Source organism: Pseudorca crassidens, chromosome 3, assembly GCF_039906515.1.
Source record: "Pseudorca crassidens isolate mPseCra1 chromosome 3, mPseCra1.hap1, whole genome shotgun sequence".
Taxonomy (NCBI): Eukaryota; Metazoa; Chordata; class Mammalia; order Artiodactyla; family Delphinidae; genus Pseudorca; species Pseudorca crassidens.
Genome location: NC_090298.1, coordinates 166,407,280 through 166,423,583, shown reverse-complemented (window position 1 = coordinate 166,423,583; position 16,304 = coordinate 166,407,280). Strand labels below are relative to the sequence as shown.

Genomic DNA, 16,304 nt, shown 5'->3' with positions numbered 1-16,304 from the left:
AAGCCCCCTTGAGTATATTTATAATAGCTGCTTCAAAGTCCTTATCTGCTCATTCCAACATCTGGGTCACCTCAAGGTCAGTCCCCATTAATCTCCTTCTTTCTTGAGTATGGGTCATGTTTTCCCGTTTCTTCACATGTCAAGTAATTTTGGATTGGATTGTATGCTGGACATTGTGAAAGATAAATTGTAGACACTCTGGATTCTGTTGTGCTCCTCTGAGGAACATTGATTCTTTTTTTTTCATAGGCAGTTAAACTGTCTGGACTCAAGTTCCAAAGTCTGTTTTCCTGTAGTGAGAGGCAGGTGTTATCTTACTTTTAGCTTTAGCCGGGCTGGTGGGAGTCTGCCTTGCACATGGTTTAAGGGTTAGCAAGAGACTTGCACAGCATTTTTGGATAGAATTTGGACTCTTTTTTTTTTTCTTTTTTTGGCTTTTTCCTTTCCTGCATGTTCTACTCCATTGTTGAACTGTTGTGGTCTCTTTGGGCTCTGTCTTCTCATTTTTCAATCTAGTTTCTATTTCCGGTAAATAACAGTGAAAAATGGGAAACTCGTCCCGTGCTGTTCCCTTATGCCAGGTATAGACTCCCCTCCAACTTCTGCCTATCTTTGGTCACTCTCTAGAGCAGTACTGCCCAGTAGAATTTTCTGCAATGATGGAAATGTTCCATATCGACACCAATAGCGCCCAATATGGTAGCCACAAGCCACACGTGACTATTGAGTGTAGAAATGTTGCTGATACAACTGAAGAACAGAATTTTAAATTGTATTTAATTTTAATTAATTGAACTTTAAATGGCCACATGTGGCTAATGGATACCATATGGCAGCACCAGAGCTTTCAGGTAGTTTTTTAGTATGTAGTCGGAGTTTATCATTGTTACCTCTGAGAGGGCGGTTCTGATGCAGCTAACTCCGCTATTACCAAAGACAGAACTCTTTTGGTGGTTTTCCATTTACAGGAGTTACATATGAGGCCATTAGTGTCTGTCTGCATTTTGCTTTCATTTTTTTCCACTCAGTGATCCTCCCAAGTCCGTGAACATAGAGCTTTTCCTCCTCCCCTCGTCCCAACTTGATATTTTCTTAATTGAAAAAAATTTTTAATTGTGGTAAAACACATATAACAAAAAGTTTATCATCTGGACCATTTTTAAGTGCACAGTTCAGTATTGTTAAGTATATTCACATTGTGGTGTAACCAATCTCCACGACTTTTTCATATTCCCCAAACAGAAACTCTCTCCCCATTAAACACTTAACTCCTCACCCCCTCCCCCAGCCTCTGGCACCCATCATTCTACTTCCTGTCTCTATAAATTTGACTCCTCTAGGGACCTCCTATAAGTGGAATCAGACAGTATCTTTTTGAGACTGGTTTATTTCACTGAGCATCATGTCCTCCAGATTTATCTGTATTGTATCTTCTCCTTTTTTTTTTTTTTGCGGTATGCGGGCCTCTCACTGTCGTGGCCTCTCCCGTTGCAGAGCACAGGCTCCGGACGCGCAGGCTCAGCGGCCATGGCTCACGGGCCCAGCCGCTCCGCAGCATGTGGGATCTTCCCGGACCGGGGCACGAACCCGCGTCCCCTGCATCGACAGGTGGACGCTCAACCACTGCGCCACCAAGGAAGCCCTATCTTCTCCTTCTTTTAAACACTTATGTAATATTTCATAGTATGGAATCCTGAGGTTTCTGCTCCCCAGCATTGGACATCCAGGTTGCTTCCAGCTCTCACTGGAAGGGAGAGAGGGGGGAACTCCAAAGGGACATAAGGAAATATGGGGGAGTGATGGATATATATGTTCATTATCTTGATTGAGGTGATGATTTCCACCAGTAGGTACATATGTCAAATGCATTGAATCACACACTTTAGACATGCATGGTTTTTGCATGTCGTTCAATAAAGTCGTGTTGGTTTTGTTTTTGTTCTTTTTTTTTTTCAACTGTAATAGCCCAAGCTCCCCTTACACTCCCATCTGTACGCTTTATCCCTCCCAGTCCTGTGCAGGTAACCTATCAGATCCTGCTGCCTCACCCCCGCTTGCCTCTGGGGCTGGGCCTGCTCATTTCCCTCCTCAAACTTCCAGAGACCTGCTCCCCTCTCCTCCCTCAGTCCTTCTTGAAACCTCCCTGACCGAACCCCCAACACACACGCACAGTAGGTGATGCTGGGGACCCCAGAGATCTCTTCCTGGTCTGACCCTCCCTGTCTGGTAGTGGGAGAGACTCAGCTCTCTAAGCTCCCTGGGGCCAGCCAGGGCTGAACAGAAGCTTTGAAGAAAGACCTAGGGTGGGGTGGGGCAGGGCTAGGGAGGGAGCTCTGCTTCCTTAGGGTGGGAGGGGTAGAAAAGGCCTCTTAAGGAGCGAATTGAATCTGACCCAGGTCTTAACTGGCCCAGTGAAGGGGGTGTGGGCACTTCCGGAAAAAGGCACCACCTATGTAAAGGCCTGGACTGCTGGGAGATGCTCTTGGGAACCCTAGCACCTGGGTGTGGGGTAGTGCAGGAGTTATAGGAGGGAGGGAGCAGATTCCAGGAGGTCGGGGACCCCACTGTCAGCCCCCAGGCAGCTGCAAAGCAACCCTCGTGGCCCCACTGTTGGTTGCTTTACTGGGGGGCAGTAGGGGGCTGCATCACCAAGGGGTGGCGGTGTAGGCTGTGGTGAGGAGGGGTGGCCAGTGGGCTGCGGATTCTGGGGGACATGGCCTGGCTCACCCAGACCCCTTAGTCTGCCTGGGACAGGGTTGGGGGGTGGTATAGATGTTAAGAAAGCAAAGTTCAATCCTGTGTGAGCTTCTGGGGCCCTGAAAAGGCTCTGGGACAGCTTAGGGGTGGTGGTGGTATAGGACCTTGTTCCCTGGGAAACCTTGATCGGCAGAGACAGGCCTGTGAGCCCTGAGCTCACTGGTGGGCAGAGCAACTCCCTCCCCACCCTGGAGAGCTTCTAGCTCCGACTCACTCCCTTGTTGGCTGCGTGACCTGCGTCCAGCTGCTCCTTGCTTTGAGCCTCTGGCTTCCCAGTTCTGAAACAAGGAGGCAGTGGACCTACACCATGGGGATCAAGCTAACCTTGCCCAATAAAGCAGGTGGTTTCTTTTCCTAGAAAGTTTGACCACCTGAGCCAGAGTCCTCCCATGCACCCACCTGTCCATGTGTCTGTTCTACCTGCTTTTTCATCCACTTAGCAAACATTTAGTTGGTACTTACCATCGTCCTGGGCCCTGAGGATACAGCAGTGACTAAACAACATTCTTGCCTTCGTGAGGCTTATGTCTTGGGATAAGGCAGACAAACAAGTGAATAAGAAAACAGATCAAGTGGGGGGAGGGGGCTGAAGCAACGAAATAGGGTAAGAAGATGGTATAATATGGTGGCTTCTTTGGTAGTGATCTGAGAAGGCTTCCTGAGGAGGTAATACTGAACTGGGATGTGAATGATGAGACAGAGGTTGCGTGGGAGGACAGCACATGCAAAGGCCCTGAAGCAGGAATGAGCTTGGTGAATTGGAATCCCACCAAGCAGCCATTACAGTAAATTGAGCTAGTGTGGGGGAGGTGGGGGGGGGTGGGGATACTAACAGGGCCAGAGTGTGGAGGGCAGGAGTGTGTCTAAATATGAGGGGCTGAGTCGAGGCAGAGCCCTGGACTTGGGGCCCTCCTTAGGGTCCTTGAAGGTGGTTTCTCCTGGAGTGGCTGCATCTCTGGTCATTAGCACCCCGCAGGGACCCTGCTCAGAGAGGCCAGAGCGGAGGAGCCAGGGCCCAGTGCAGGGGCGGCTGTGGTTATCTACAAATAACCCCCACTTAGTCCATCATGTGTTCCCTGCCTGGGCCTCCAGCCGAAGGAGTCAGGTGACCCCGGGCAGCAGGCGAGGCTGCAGGGGCCGGGTGAGTGTGTATGTGTGTGTCTGTTCTTCCCTGGGCAACCCAGACATCTGGCGTATGAATTGATTTCCTTCTTTCACAACCCGGGCAAGTCCTACACTTCCAGCTAGATTTAAAATAAAACCAACCTTTGTGCACAGCCCTGCTGTGCTGGGCAGTGCTGGGGCCTTTGGGGGTCCAGGGGAGCGACAGGGATCCTGTGCTCATTGCCCCCTCCACGTGTCAGCACAAAGCCCTGCGCTCTCTCGCTCTCTCTCTCTCTCTTCCCCAATCTGGGGATATTTTTAGCCACTAAGAAGGATTATCAGAGCCTGGCTCCCAGGTGGCAGGGGCAGGGCTGGGAGTGGGACCAAAGTGCCTTTAAGAAGCAGCGGGGCTGGGAGACCCGGCTGGGGAGAGGGGGCAGGGTGCGGTGAGGAGAAGAAGCCTCAGGCTGGTTAGGCTAGACTGGCCACCCATTTGGCGATTCTCCAAGTGACTCCTCAGCAGCCCTGGGTGAGCCAGCGCGGGCTCATTCATTCGCTACAGCTTTAAGGAAAGCCTGCAGAGGCCGGGGTGGGCGTTGGGGGAGGGGCGGTGGGGTGTGTGTCCGGGAAGAACCACTGGGAACCTGCGCAGACCAGCACCCTCCTTTCCAGACTGCTCCCCATTGCCCCCTCCTCTCTACTGCTCATAGTAACTGTGTTATACTTAGTGCTCGCTCCACCCCAGGCATTATTCCCAATCCCTTCCGTGTGGAGGCAGGGGGCATTGTTATTCCCATTTTACAGATGAGGGAACTGAAACACTGAGTGGCAAGGTCAATGACAAGGTCAATGATGGGTAAATTGCGGGAATCAAATCCACTGCAACAGCAGCATGGAGCATTTACAAACTGCTTAGCTTCCTGAGCCCCCACAACGGTGCAGTAAAGCAGAAGATCTGGCTGTACCCATTTTTCAGATGGGGCAGCTGAGGCCCAAGAAGGCAGAGTGTCACAGGGAATGAGCAGAGGAGCCGGGGTCCAAAAGAGGAAAAATGAAAGTTGAGGAGGAGTGCCTCCCTGACCCTCGTTTCTGCCTGTCCGTCGGGGGGAGGGCATCTGTCAGGGGCAGGAGTGGAAGAGAAGTTTGAACCTTGCTGGTCATGGATGCCTGGTTACAGCCGTACCTAAGCCCCTTCTGTGTGCCAGACACTGCCCATGTGTTCCACATGCAGGCTCACTGGCCTGCTCGACCACAATGCAAGGAAATGGGTGACTTCTCAAACCTCAGAGTCTCTTCTTTATCAAGAGGGTAAAGGGGGTGGGCAAACAGACAGACACAGGTTACAGAAAGGGTAGGAGGTCCAAGGCCAAGACCTCTGCAGTTAGGTTGTGTCAGTCTGAAGCCCCCTTGGAAGGCTCGCAGGTTTGGAAAGTGCATTTCTGTTTTGCCCTTCTGACTTGAGGACCAGAAAGAACGATGCCTGCTTCAGCTGAGGGGACTGGGGTTTGAGGCTGGTCATGCTTCCTTCCTTTTCCACCCTCCCCCCCACCAAAAAGACTGCCTGGCCAGCTTCCAATGTCACAGTGAATGAGGCAGAGCTGGCAGAGGGTGCTTTAACTGGATCTGAAGTAGGGGCAATCGGGAGGTGCCTCCAGGAGGAAGTGGCAACTGAATTGGGTTTTGAAGGATGCATAGGAGTTTGCCAGACAGACATGAGGGCTGAGACCTTGCCAGCTTTCCCCACCATTTTATGTCCTCAGCATCCAGCATGGGACAATAAATATTAGATGGGCATTCTAGGCAGAGGACAGTATTTGTAAAGGCTGGGGTGTGTGAAATCATACAGTGTGTGTGATTGTATCAGAGTGTGTCAAACAGTGAATAGTGGGCTTTTGAGGCTGGGGACATGGGCAGAGGCCTGGGATTACGAGATGCCATCGCTCTTGTGTGTTCTCACTTGTCCCCAAAGCTCATCATGACATGCTAGCACCATGGCTGTGGGACCCGATCTTGGGTGGGGGGAAGAACATGGGGCTGGGGGCTTGGACCCCTGGGTTCTGGCTCCAGCTCTAGCTGGCTGGGGGCCTTCCCAGGATGCCCAGCCCACTTATATCTGCACTGGGCATCTGCACTGCCCACTTATATCTCTAGCTGGCTGGGGGTCTTCAGATGGGTGGGAGGGCCCCTCAGGAGAAGGCTATAGATGCCCTGTGGTGGGTGTGACTCCTGCTAGGAGGCTGTAGAGAGTGAGGCCAGGAATTACGTGCTGGGTGTGTGCAGTTATGCCCCAGTGGGTGCATGGGATCAAGCGAAATTTGCCTGTTAGTGAAGTTGGTTTCTTTTTTTTTTAAACCATTTTTAAAAAATTGAAATATAGTCAATTTACAATGTTGTGTTAGTTTCAGGTGTACAGCACAGTGATTCAGTTATGTGTGTGTTTGTGTGTGCGTGTGTGTGTGTATATATATATATTTTTTTTTTCAGATTCTTTTCCATTATAGGTTATTAGAAGATACTGAGTATAGTTCCCTGTGCTATACAGTAGGTCCTTGTTGTTTATCATTTTATACATGGTAGTGTGTATGTGTTAATCCCAAACTCCTAATTTATCTCTTTTTAGAGAGATCAACCACCTGGGCAGAAGTTCCCCCATCCACCTGTCCAACTGTCTATTCTGTCCGGGCCTCCTGAGCCTTGTGGGTCTAAACTAGCCACTGTCACACGCCTGTCTTTTTTTTTTTTTTTTTAACTTTTTTTTAAACTATCTATTTGCAGATGATATAATCTTCTTTTTTTTTCTTTATTTTTTTTGGCTGTGTCAGGTCTTAGTTGCGACACACGGGATCTTCGTTGAGGCACGCGGGATCTTTTCATTGCGGCCCAAGCGCTCTTGTGGCGTGCGCGCTTCTCTCTAGTTGTGGCGTGTGGGCTCCAGAGCGCGTGGGCTTTGTAGTTTGCGGCTCGTGGGCTCTCTCGTTGAGGCGCCCAAGCTCAGTAGTTGTGGCACACGGGCTTAGTTGCCCCGTGGCATGTGGGAATCTTAGTTCCCTGACCAGGGATCAGACCCGCATCCCCTGCATTGGAAGGCGGATTCTTTACCACTGGACCACCAGGGAAGTCCCCACACACCTGTCTTAAAGAAAAATGCACAACAGGAGCGCTGTGAGTTTACGTTTTGTTGGGTCTTTACTGGGGACTATAGCCCTGAAGAAGGCCACTCAGTAGCTCTAGGGAACTGCTCCAAAGAGGTAAGGGAGGAGCCCGGATATATACAGGGGTTTTTGCAACTAAGACCAGGTAGTCAGAACATCAGAAGATTACTGTTGATTAAAAGAAAACCAGATAGCTCAAGTTAAGGAATTCTGGGCTTTTCTCTGTATGGGAAGATGCAAGAATCTGGGCTTACTGAATTCATTTCTTTGATATGCACCTCAGCTGTCTGGGCCAGTAATCTGTGCTTTCTCATCCTGAGTCTCCTCGGGGTGCACTGTCGTGGGTGGGTGTAGCTAGATGGCAGGCATCCTGCTTCCATCCTGAGTTCCCTCAGGACTCACCACGGGGGGAAGGGGGACAGCAGCTGTAATGTGGCTTGTTGCCTGCAACATCCTTCGCTTACTGATATAGCAGGCAATATTTTTTCATTGACACATCCCCCCCACTTGTCTTGTCCAACACCAAACCCACCTCCTGCCCCCAAATCCATTCACCATCCTGGTTCACCCAGTTCCTCAGACTCTTGAGAATGTTTCTTTTTCTGTATTTGACTGGTGATATTGTGATTTATAATGAGAAGTAGCTATTTGGCCTTCCTCGGTTCCTGGCACAGAGCTTTTAAAACCCTGAGAATTTCCTAAGTGATAAGAGGAATAAAGGTGCCTTTTGTTATGTTAATGAGGAGACTTTTGGAAAGCCCCCCACTCAGGTCACCTAAGGATGGGACTGGTTGCCAGGGGAACCAACCTCTTGATGAAGGGGTTGGAACTTTCATTCCCACCCCTGGACCTCCAGTGGCCAAGGATTTAATTACTGCGACTATGTAATGAAGCCACCATAAAAACCCTTAAGGATGGGGGTTCGGAAAGCTTCCAGGTTGATGAACGCGAGATTTGTGGAGACGTGCAGGGACTAGTGCATCTGGGGAGGGCGTGGGAGCTCCGCCCCCTTCCCCATACCTTGCCCTATGATTCTTTCCATCTGACTATTCCTGAGTTATATATCCTTTTATAATAAATCGGTCATCTAGGAAGTAAACTGTTTGTGTCCTGTGAGCTGCTGTAGAAAATTAATCAAACCAAGGAGGGCTCGTGGGGACCTCCATCTATGGCCAGTTGGTCAGAAGCTTGGCGTCTGAAGTGGGATGGGTACAGCCTTGTGCGACTGAGCCCTCAACCGGTGTATCTCCAGGTAGATGGCGTCAGAGTTGAGTTGAATTGTAGGATACATAGCTGGTGTCAGAGGTGATGTGGGGGAAAAAACCCACCTGTCGGAATTGAAATCAGAATCATCGACTTTTTTTTTTTTACGTATTTTATTGAAGTATAGTTGCTTTACAATGTTGTGTCAATTTCTGCTGTACAGCAAAGTGATCCAGTTATATATATATACACACACATTCTTTTTCTTATTCTCTTCCATTATGGTTTATCACAGGACATTGAATATAGTTCCCTGTGCTATACAGTAGCACCTTGTTGTTTATCCATTCTATATGTAATAGTTTGTATCTGCTAACCCCAAACTCCCACTCCATCCCTTCCCCACCCCGCCTCCCCTCGGCAACCACAAGCCTGTTCTCTATGTCTGTGAGTCTGTTTCATAGATGAGTTCATTTGTGTCATATTTTAGCAGAATCATAGACTTTTTCAAGGCAAACATTTTTTTTTTTTTGAGGGATAGGAGTTTATTAATTAATTTATTTATTTTTGCTGTGTTGGGTCTTCGTTTCTGTGCGAGGGCTTTCTCTAGTTGTGGCAAGCGGGGGCCGCTCTTCATCGCAGTGCGCGGGCCTCTCACTGTCGCGGCCTCTCACGTTGCGGAGCACAGGCTCCAGACGCGCAGGCTCAGTAGTTGTGGCTCACGGGCCTAGCTGCTCCGCGGCATGTGGGATCCTCCCAGACCAGGGCTCGAACCCGTGTCCCCTGCATTAGCAGGCAGATTCTCAACCACTGCGCCACCAGGGAAGCCCCAAGGCAGACATTTTAATCTGCACAGAGAAAGGGCCCAGAACATAGATGCACAACTCAGTGAATTTTCTCAATAATAATGCACCCTTAATGGTGTCCACATCCTAATCCTGGAACCTGGGGATACGCTACCTAACGTGGCAAAGGGAAAGTGAGGTTGCAGATGGAATTAAGGTTGCTAATCGGCTGACCTTGAGATGGGGAGAACGATCTTGGATTATCTCGGTGGGCCCCCATTCTGGCCTCCAAGGCCACTTCCTGTATGGCAACCAACCCACCCACCCCCCCGCTTGCCATCTCACCTAAAATAAAAACCCGGGCCATAGAACTCCCAGACTGCACGAAATGGAGTGTAAAATGGTACAGCCGCCCCAGAGCACAGTTGCTTATGAAGGAAAACATGCAGAATGACCCAGCAATTCCACTCCTCCGGATGGACCCAGGAGACAGGAAAACTTCTGTTCACACAAGACTCGGGTGTGAATGCTCTGAACAGCTTTGCTCATAATTCCCCGACGCTGAATCCCAAACACCCAGCAACAAGCAAGTGATAACCAATCGTGGTATATTCATTTGGTACCAAAGATCAGGGAATAAGAAAAAAAGAAGCTCGGGACTTCCCTGGCGGTCCAGTGGTTAAGAATCCACCTTCCAATGCAGGGGTCACGGGTTCGATCCCTGGTCGGGGAACTAAGATCCCACATGCTGCAGGGCAACTAAACCCGCATGCCACAACTACTGAGCCCCAGCGTGTGCGCTCTAGAGCCCACACACCACAACCAGAGAGAAGCCTGCATGCCGCAACTAAGACCCGGCGCAGCCAAATAAATAAATTTTTTTTTTTTAAAAAAGAAGGAAGCTACTGATCTTGGAACAATAGGGATGAATCTCGAAAATATTACACAAGTGAAAGAAGCTAGACACAAAGACGGGGTTTGTGATTCCATTTATATGAAGTTCTGGAACAGACAAAAGTAATCCCTGATGGAAAAAAAAAACGGGAGCAGACGTTACCTTTGGACAGTAGAGATGGAGGCTGACTGGGAAGGGGCCCAAGAGAGAACCTTGTGGAGGGATGGGAGTGTTTGTGGCCGGAGGTTGGTTTACACAGGTGCGTGTATTTGTCAAAACTCAGCAACTGTACAGTTAACATGAATGCATTTTGCTCTAGTAAATTTTACCTTGAAAAAAAAAAACACATTCGTCAATATCGAGCTCTCCTTAATGATCTGCCCGCTGAAAATATTTAGGGGTGATGTGACTTGATGTCTGCTGCTTTTAAAATTTTTTTTCTTGAAATATAGTTGGTGTACAATGTTGTGTTAGTTTCAGGTGTACAGCAAAGTGATTCAGTTATATATATACACATATATATATTTATTTTTTAGATTCTTTTCCATTATATGTTATTACAAGATATTGAGTGTAGTTCCCTGTGCTATACAGTAGGTCCTTGTTGATTATCTATTTTGTATATAATAGTGTGTATATTTTAATCCTAAACTCCTTATTTATCCCTCCCCCCACCCCAGCTGCTTATTTTGAAATGCACTGGTGGGTGGATAGAGGGATGGATGGATACATGGGCAGTTGTGTGATGAAGCAATAGACCAAAACGTGAATGGGAGAGTCTGGTGGTGGATATATAGATGTTCACTGTAAATTCACCTTTTCTGTGGGTTTGAAATTTTTCATCATAAAATGTTGGAGGAGATCATCCAAATTCCACAGGTCCTGCATGACCTGCCCCGTCCCCTCCCCCCGCTCTCCCCTTGCTCACTCTGCTCCAGACACACAGGAATCCTCACTGGTGCTCCAACACTCAGTTTTACTCAGTCCTGCCTCAGGGCCTTTGTACCTGCTGCTCATTTCTCTGCAAAGCCCCTCCCAGCCCCCTTTGCAGCACCACTACCTTCTTCTGCACAAACCCAGGCCCTCCTCACCTCTAGGTCTCAGCTCAGAGGGTGTATGAGCTGAGACCTAGCTCAGGCCTTCCTTGATACATCGCACCACCCTGTTTCTTTTCTACCAGGCCCATCGCACTGTGTTATTTATTTATGAATCCGTTTACTTGTGTATTGGTTGCCTCCCCCTGCTGGGCTGTGAGCTTCATGGTGACAGGAATGTGTCTGCTTTGTTCCCGGCTTGTGTCCCCAACATCCAGCCCCAGGCTGGCATGGACAAGCCACTCAGAGGATATCTCGTGGATGGATGGATGGGTGAGTGGATGGGTGGGTGGATGAACAGATGGATGGACAGATGGCTGTACGCACAGATGTACAGGTGGGCAGGCAGATGGCTGGCTGGATGAGCAGATGAACAGGTGGATGGATGGATGAGTAGATGGACAGTGGGTGGGTGGATGGATGGATGGACAGACAGGTAGATGGATGGATGGATAGGCGGATGGATGGATGGGAAGATGGACAGGTAGGTGGGTGGGTGGATGGCAGCCTGGCTGGCTGGCTGACTGGGTGGGTGTACAGGTGGGCAAGCAGACGGTATGGCTGATGGATGAACAGATGAATAGCTGGACTGATGAACAGATGAGCAGATGGACAGTGGGTGGGTGGGTGGATGGATGGACAAACAAATGAATGAACAAACTTTGCAAGTGGGCACCAGTTGGGGTGGGTTGGGGCACTTAGTCTTAAGTGCCCCAACTAAGTGGGTTGGGGCACTTAGTCTTAAATCTTGGGAACAGGAGAAGCTATGTGGGCTCCTCAGGACAGCTGGGCCCCACTGCAGCTCCCCAGCAGCTCTTGGTGGAAAGTTGGCCCACCTCGGCCACTGCTTCAGTATCTGGCAGCAAGCTCGATCACGCAGTAGGCTGTCTCGCCCAGCTGCAGCCGGGCTCGTGGGATAGCGAGCGAGAGAGCCGACATTCACACCTCAGGGGGAGTCCGTGTGCGGACGGTCGGCCAGGGAGAGAATTGTGGATTTCCTTAAATCCCTCGTCTTTGGGCTGTATCAGAGGCACCTTCCCACAGTGGCAGAAAACCTTCCCGGACATTTTGAGAACTCAAGTTCGTGACCCTGATCGGCCACTCCCTTGATTCTGGCCAACGTTCTCTTGTCTGTAGAGTACAGAATAATAACTCCTGTCATGAGCTATATTTAAGGGTCAGTAAGCACTGGGCTAAGCACTTCGTGAGCCGTAGCAGGCTGGGCTGAGAGGTGGGTATTACTGTCCCTATTTTACAGATGAACTTGAGATTCAGAGAGGTCAGGTCATTTGCCTGAGGACACCCAGCCCAAGTCTGTCCTTAACACTGGCTCTAATGAACTTCAGGTTGCTAGGCGCTGGGGGGTGTGAGGGCGAGGTGCTGGGCCCTCCCACTCTACCTGTCCTGTGTGCAGAGTTCTCCATTAACTGGACCCTGTGTCCACAGTATGTGGTCCAGCCTGAATGAGTGGCTATGGCAGGAGAGGTTCTGGCTACCACCCAACAACTCATGGGCTGTACTGGAGGACCGCGATGGCCTGGTCTACGCCCACCCCCGGGACATGCTGATGGCCCTGCCCCTGGCTCTGGCCCTGGTGGCCGTGCGCTTCACCTTCGAGAGGTGAGTGTCCGCTGTGCCCTGGCAGGTTGACCCCGTCATCGCTCGTGTGTGCGCAGCACCCGCCCTGTGCTCTCCCGTCTGTGTGATTTCATCCTCATGTGTCCCCGGACGGAGCCTGGCTTTGAGTCAGAGTGCTTTTCTGGGCTTCATCCTGCCCCCAGCTGCCGCCACCCCCACTCCGATGGTCTCTGATGCCTGGAATGCTGGCGGCAGCTCAGGTCTGGGTGTGCTAGCATCTTCAGAAAACAAGTGGGGGCCCTGGAGGGGATGTGCCCGCTTGGCTGACCTAGGATGGGTCTGCAGAGGCCAGTGAGTCAGCGAAGGAACTCCTGCCCACTCCCTCCTCCCTCTGCCCTGTATGGGCACCTCTCCCCCATCCCCACCTCCTGTCCTCTCCCTTACCACCTTTTTCTCCTGCTCCCCTTTCTAGCCAAAGGAAGGGGCACAGGCACTCCAGCCCCCCCCCCGCTTTGGGGCCCCCCCTCCACTCACCCCCAGCCTCCTGCAGCCTGGCACCTGGCCCCCGAGTGTATGCCGCCTGCCCAGGTTCCCAGCGCCCTCCTGGCTGCCAGACCCCATGGATTTTTAGTCATTTCTCATGTGACCCAAACGCTGCCCCTAACTGGAGTTCCTCCTCCTTCTCTGGCTGTCCAACTCTTGGGTCCCTTCCCTCTGACCTAGGTGGTCCCACCCTTTTCTACCTGACTAATGCTGCGGCCACAGCTCCCAGACCTGCCTTGCCCCCATGGCCTACCCCCACCGGGCCTGCCCCCGCTTCCCCCGGCTTCCCCCTCCATGCCTGAGGGCCCCTCCCCCTCCCCTTCCTCCAGGTCCCCCACCTTCTTTGCGACCCTCTGGCCTTTGCACTCACTCCCCTGCAGTTCCTTCAAGGCTGGGTTCCAGGGAAGCCTGCCCTGACCCTCTCCCCACAAAGCCCTGAACCCCCTCTGGCCCTCACTTCGGGTCCTTCCCTCTGTCCCACTCTTTGACCACAGGGACGTGCGAGCGTTCTACACTTTGCTTTGACTCTCCCACTCACGAGGAGCTTCCTAGGGTCTGGGCTCCCAGGACACAGGCTGGACATGGGGAACCCAGGGCATGTCCACTGACACTGCATTTACCAGACACACTTTGGGTGCTTCCTCTGTGCCACCCATTGCTCTAAGCAGTTTGTCTGTCTTAACTCAGCCCTCACCCAGTGAGGTGGTACTGTTATTATCCCCATTTTACAGAAGAGGAAATGGAGGCACAGAGAGGTCAAATGACCTGCCTGAGGTCACACAGCAGGTAGTTCAGCGAGGATCGAGGCTTTGCCTGAGGGATTCTGGGAGGCCCAATTCAGCCAGGCCTTGAAGGCTGGGTCTATCTTCCCACCTATTTAGCCAGTGGCTCCAGCTGAGGTGGCAGTGTTAACTCCTCCCAAAGGCATCCCTTGCCTTTCTAAAGGGCAACGGGGTTGGAAGTAGCTTTTCTGGGGTCAAACAAAGGCAGAGGTTTTCCCTGTTAAGGGAAAATGAATCCTGGGTTTGCCATTCACTTGCTGTGTCACCTTGAGCGTGTTTCTGGCCTCTCTGAGCCTCAGTTTGCCCATCAGGACAATGGGGACAATAATAGTGTTAAGTGAGCCAGCACACGAGGTGGACTTGGACACATGCTTGGCAGATCCTAAGTGTTCAGTAAATGGCAGTCATATCCCAACCCCACCCCCGCCTGCCCCCCACCACAATTGAGTCTGGAATAACTTCCTTGCTGGGCTGCTCTGAGCCTCAGTTTCCCCCAATGAAAGATGATATTAGGATGGTGGACATGCAGTTTGGTCCCGACCCCTGGTCTTGAGGGCCCCTCTGTGGGCAGTGTGGTAATTGACTCACCAGGGTCCCGGCTCCTCCAGGTGTGCACAAGGGAGGGGGGGGATGCTGGGTGGAGGGAGGCCTGAGAAGAAGCAGACCTGCTTCTGCCCATGCGGGGGGCCCCCAGCCTGGTAGAGGGGCAGATCAGGACCCAGGCCATCGTGAGACAGGCATCGAGGGGACTCTCATCCCTGGTTTGGGATGGAGTGAAGGTGCCTGGGTACCATCAAAGTTGTTCATCCCCCACCTTGAAGACCAATCCAGCTTCCTCTCTGGGCGCAGTGCAACAGCCAGGCTATCACCTCCAGGGTCCTAAAATGCGGCCCAGTGAGCCCCCGTTTCCCCACCTGGACTGACAAGCTGTGTCTCCCCTACACCCAGATTCATAGGCCTGCCCCTGAGCCGGTGGCTGGGTGTGCGGAACCAGACCAGGAGGCCGGTGAAGCCCAATGCCACGCTGGAGAAACACTTCCTTATGGAAGGGCAGAGACCCACAGAGGTGAGATCCCTGACCCCCTCCTCCCTCCCCATTGGCCTGCTTGGGTCCCCTGGGGGAGGTTCTAGAGGGGGTGTTTGTGAGCAGAGCTGGGTTTTTATAAGGCCTCTTTCTGGGGAGACCCCCACCCTGTGAAACCCCCTACTCCCCCATCTCCAAAGGTAGAGCACCCCACAGGCGAGGTCTGGGGCTATAGGGGAGGGGGGGAGCAGAGCTGGGTCCTGCCTGTCCTGGGACAGGGGCAGGAGGCCACCTCTGTGACCCTGGCCCCCATCACTCCCTCCCCAGCCCCAGATGAGCCTCCTGGCGACCCAGTGTGGGCTCACCCTGCGACAGACCCAACACTGGTTCCGGAGACGCCGGAACCAGGACCGGCCCTGCCTGACCAAGAAGTTCTGTGAGGCCAGGTAAGCCCAGGGTGGGGCCGGGAAGGGGGAGTCTGGGGGTGCGGCGGGGGGCCTGGTCCTTTGGCAGCTGCCTCAGGGGCTCCCTCCCCGCCTGCAGCTGGAGGTTCACCTTCTATCTGTGCTCCTTCATCGGTGGAATCTCGGTTCTTTACCACGTGAGTGTACCTGACAGCTCACCTGCCCTATCCCTCAAGCACCTCGTATGCGCTGGGCCTGGACTGGACTGGGAAGGGGTGTGTGGGGTTCGGGCAGAGGGGGAAGCATGTGCCAAGGCACAGAGAGGGAGGGTGGAGGGAATGAGGCCAGGTCGTGGTGAATGTTCACTCCATGGGTGCCTACTGAGAGAACCTACTGTGTGTCGGGGCTGGGGATTCTGAATCAGCCCCTGGTCTACAGTGAGAGCAGAGTTGCAACCAGGCAGGAAACAGCGGGCCTGAGTGACAGCAGCATGTCAAGGGCCAGGGAGGCCTGAGGAGGCCCCAGGCCTGGGGTTGGGGGGTTGGGGGGGCTGGGTTCTCACCTCTGGACAACTTCAGACTCCCGTGTCCCTGCAGGAATCGTGGCTGTGGACGCCAGTAATGTGCTGGGACAGTTACCCACAGCAGGTGAGTGGGAGGGGTGGTGTTTGGAGGCTAGTGGGAGGATCAGGGCAGAGTTCCTGTGGCCACAGGCAAGAGCGCCAAAGCTGGACATCACACCATCATTCCCCCCCCGAATCCCACTCTATTCTTTGGTTCCCATGTGGAATGGAGAGGGGCCAGGAGTCAGGACACCCTGGAAGCAGGAGCTGCCACAAAACCACTGCCCTTGATTACCTCTAAGGATGGGGAGCTCATGCCTTCCTCACTCATTGGGATTCATGTGTCATGGGTTTGAGCAAATGGGGAGGGCCCTACCCCATGCCCCATGTCCCGTGGGAACCTCCACTCCCCACAGCTAAC

The 16,304-nt window shown here is 52.1% G+C and overlaps 2 protein-coding genes across 15 annotated transcripts in view; both read left to right on the top strand.

The window, feature by feature from the left end:
* The window catches only part of CERS4 (ceramide synthase 4), a 30,640-nt gene that overhangs the window by 10,891 nt on the left and 3,445 nt on the right, over window positions 1-16,304 (top strand). Inside the window, exons 2-7 of one of the 3 annotated variants that reach the window (XM_067733911.1) lie at window positions 12,249-12,336; window positions 12,437-12,610; window positions 14,842-14,959; window positions 15,245-15,363; window positions 15,461-15,518; window positions 15,918-15,968. In XM_067733911.1, the coding sequence (XP_067590012.1) occupies window positions 12,326-12,336; window positions 12,437-12,610; window positions 14,842-14,959; window positions 15,245-15,363; window positions 15,461-15,518; window positions 15,918-15,968 (531 nt within the window). In that variant the 5' untranslated portion in view covers window positions 12,249-12,325. Of the gene's footprint in view, window positions 1-3,865; window positions 3,899-12,248; window positions 12,337-12,436; window positions 12,611-14,841; window positions 14,960-15,244; window positions 15,364-15,460; window positions 15,519-15,917; window positions 15,969-16,304 lie in introns of those variants that run through there. The other 2 variants (XM_067733913.1, XM_067733912.1) reach the window with 2 other exon arrangements.
* The window catches only part of HNRNPM (heterogeneous nuclear ribonucleoprotein M), a 186,808-nt gene continuing 183,381 nt past the window's right edge, over window positions 12,878-16,304 (top strand). For all 12 annotated transcript variants that reach the window (XR_010942482.1, XM_067733905.1, XM_067733906.1 and 9 more), the window contains exon 1: window positions 12,878-12,884. The gene's annotated coding sequence lies outside the window, so the exon portion shown is untranslated. The remainder of the gene's footprint in view (window positions 12,885-16,304) is intronic.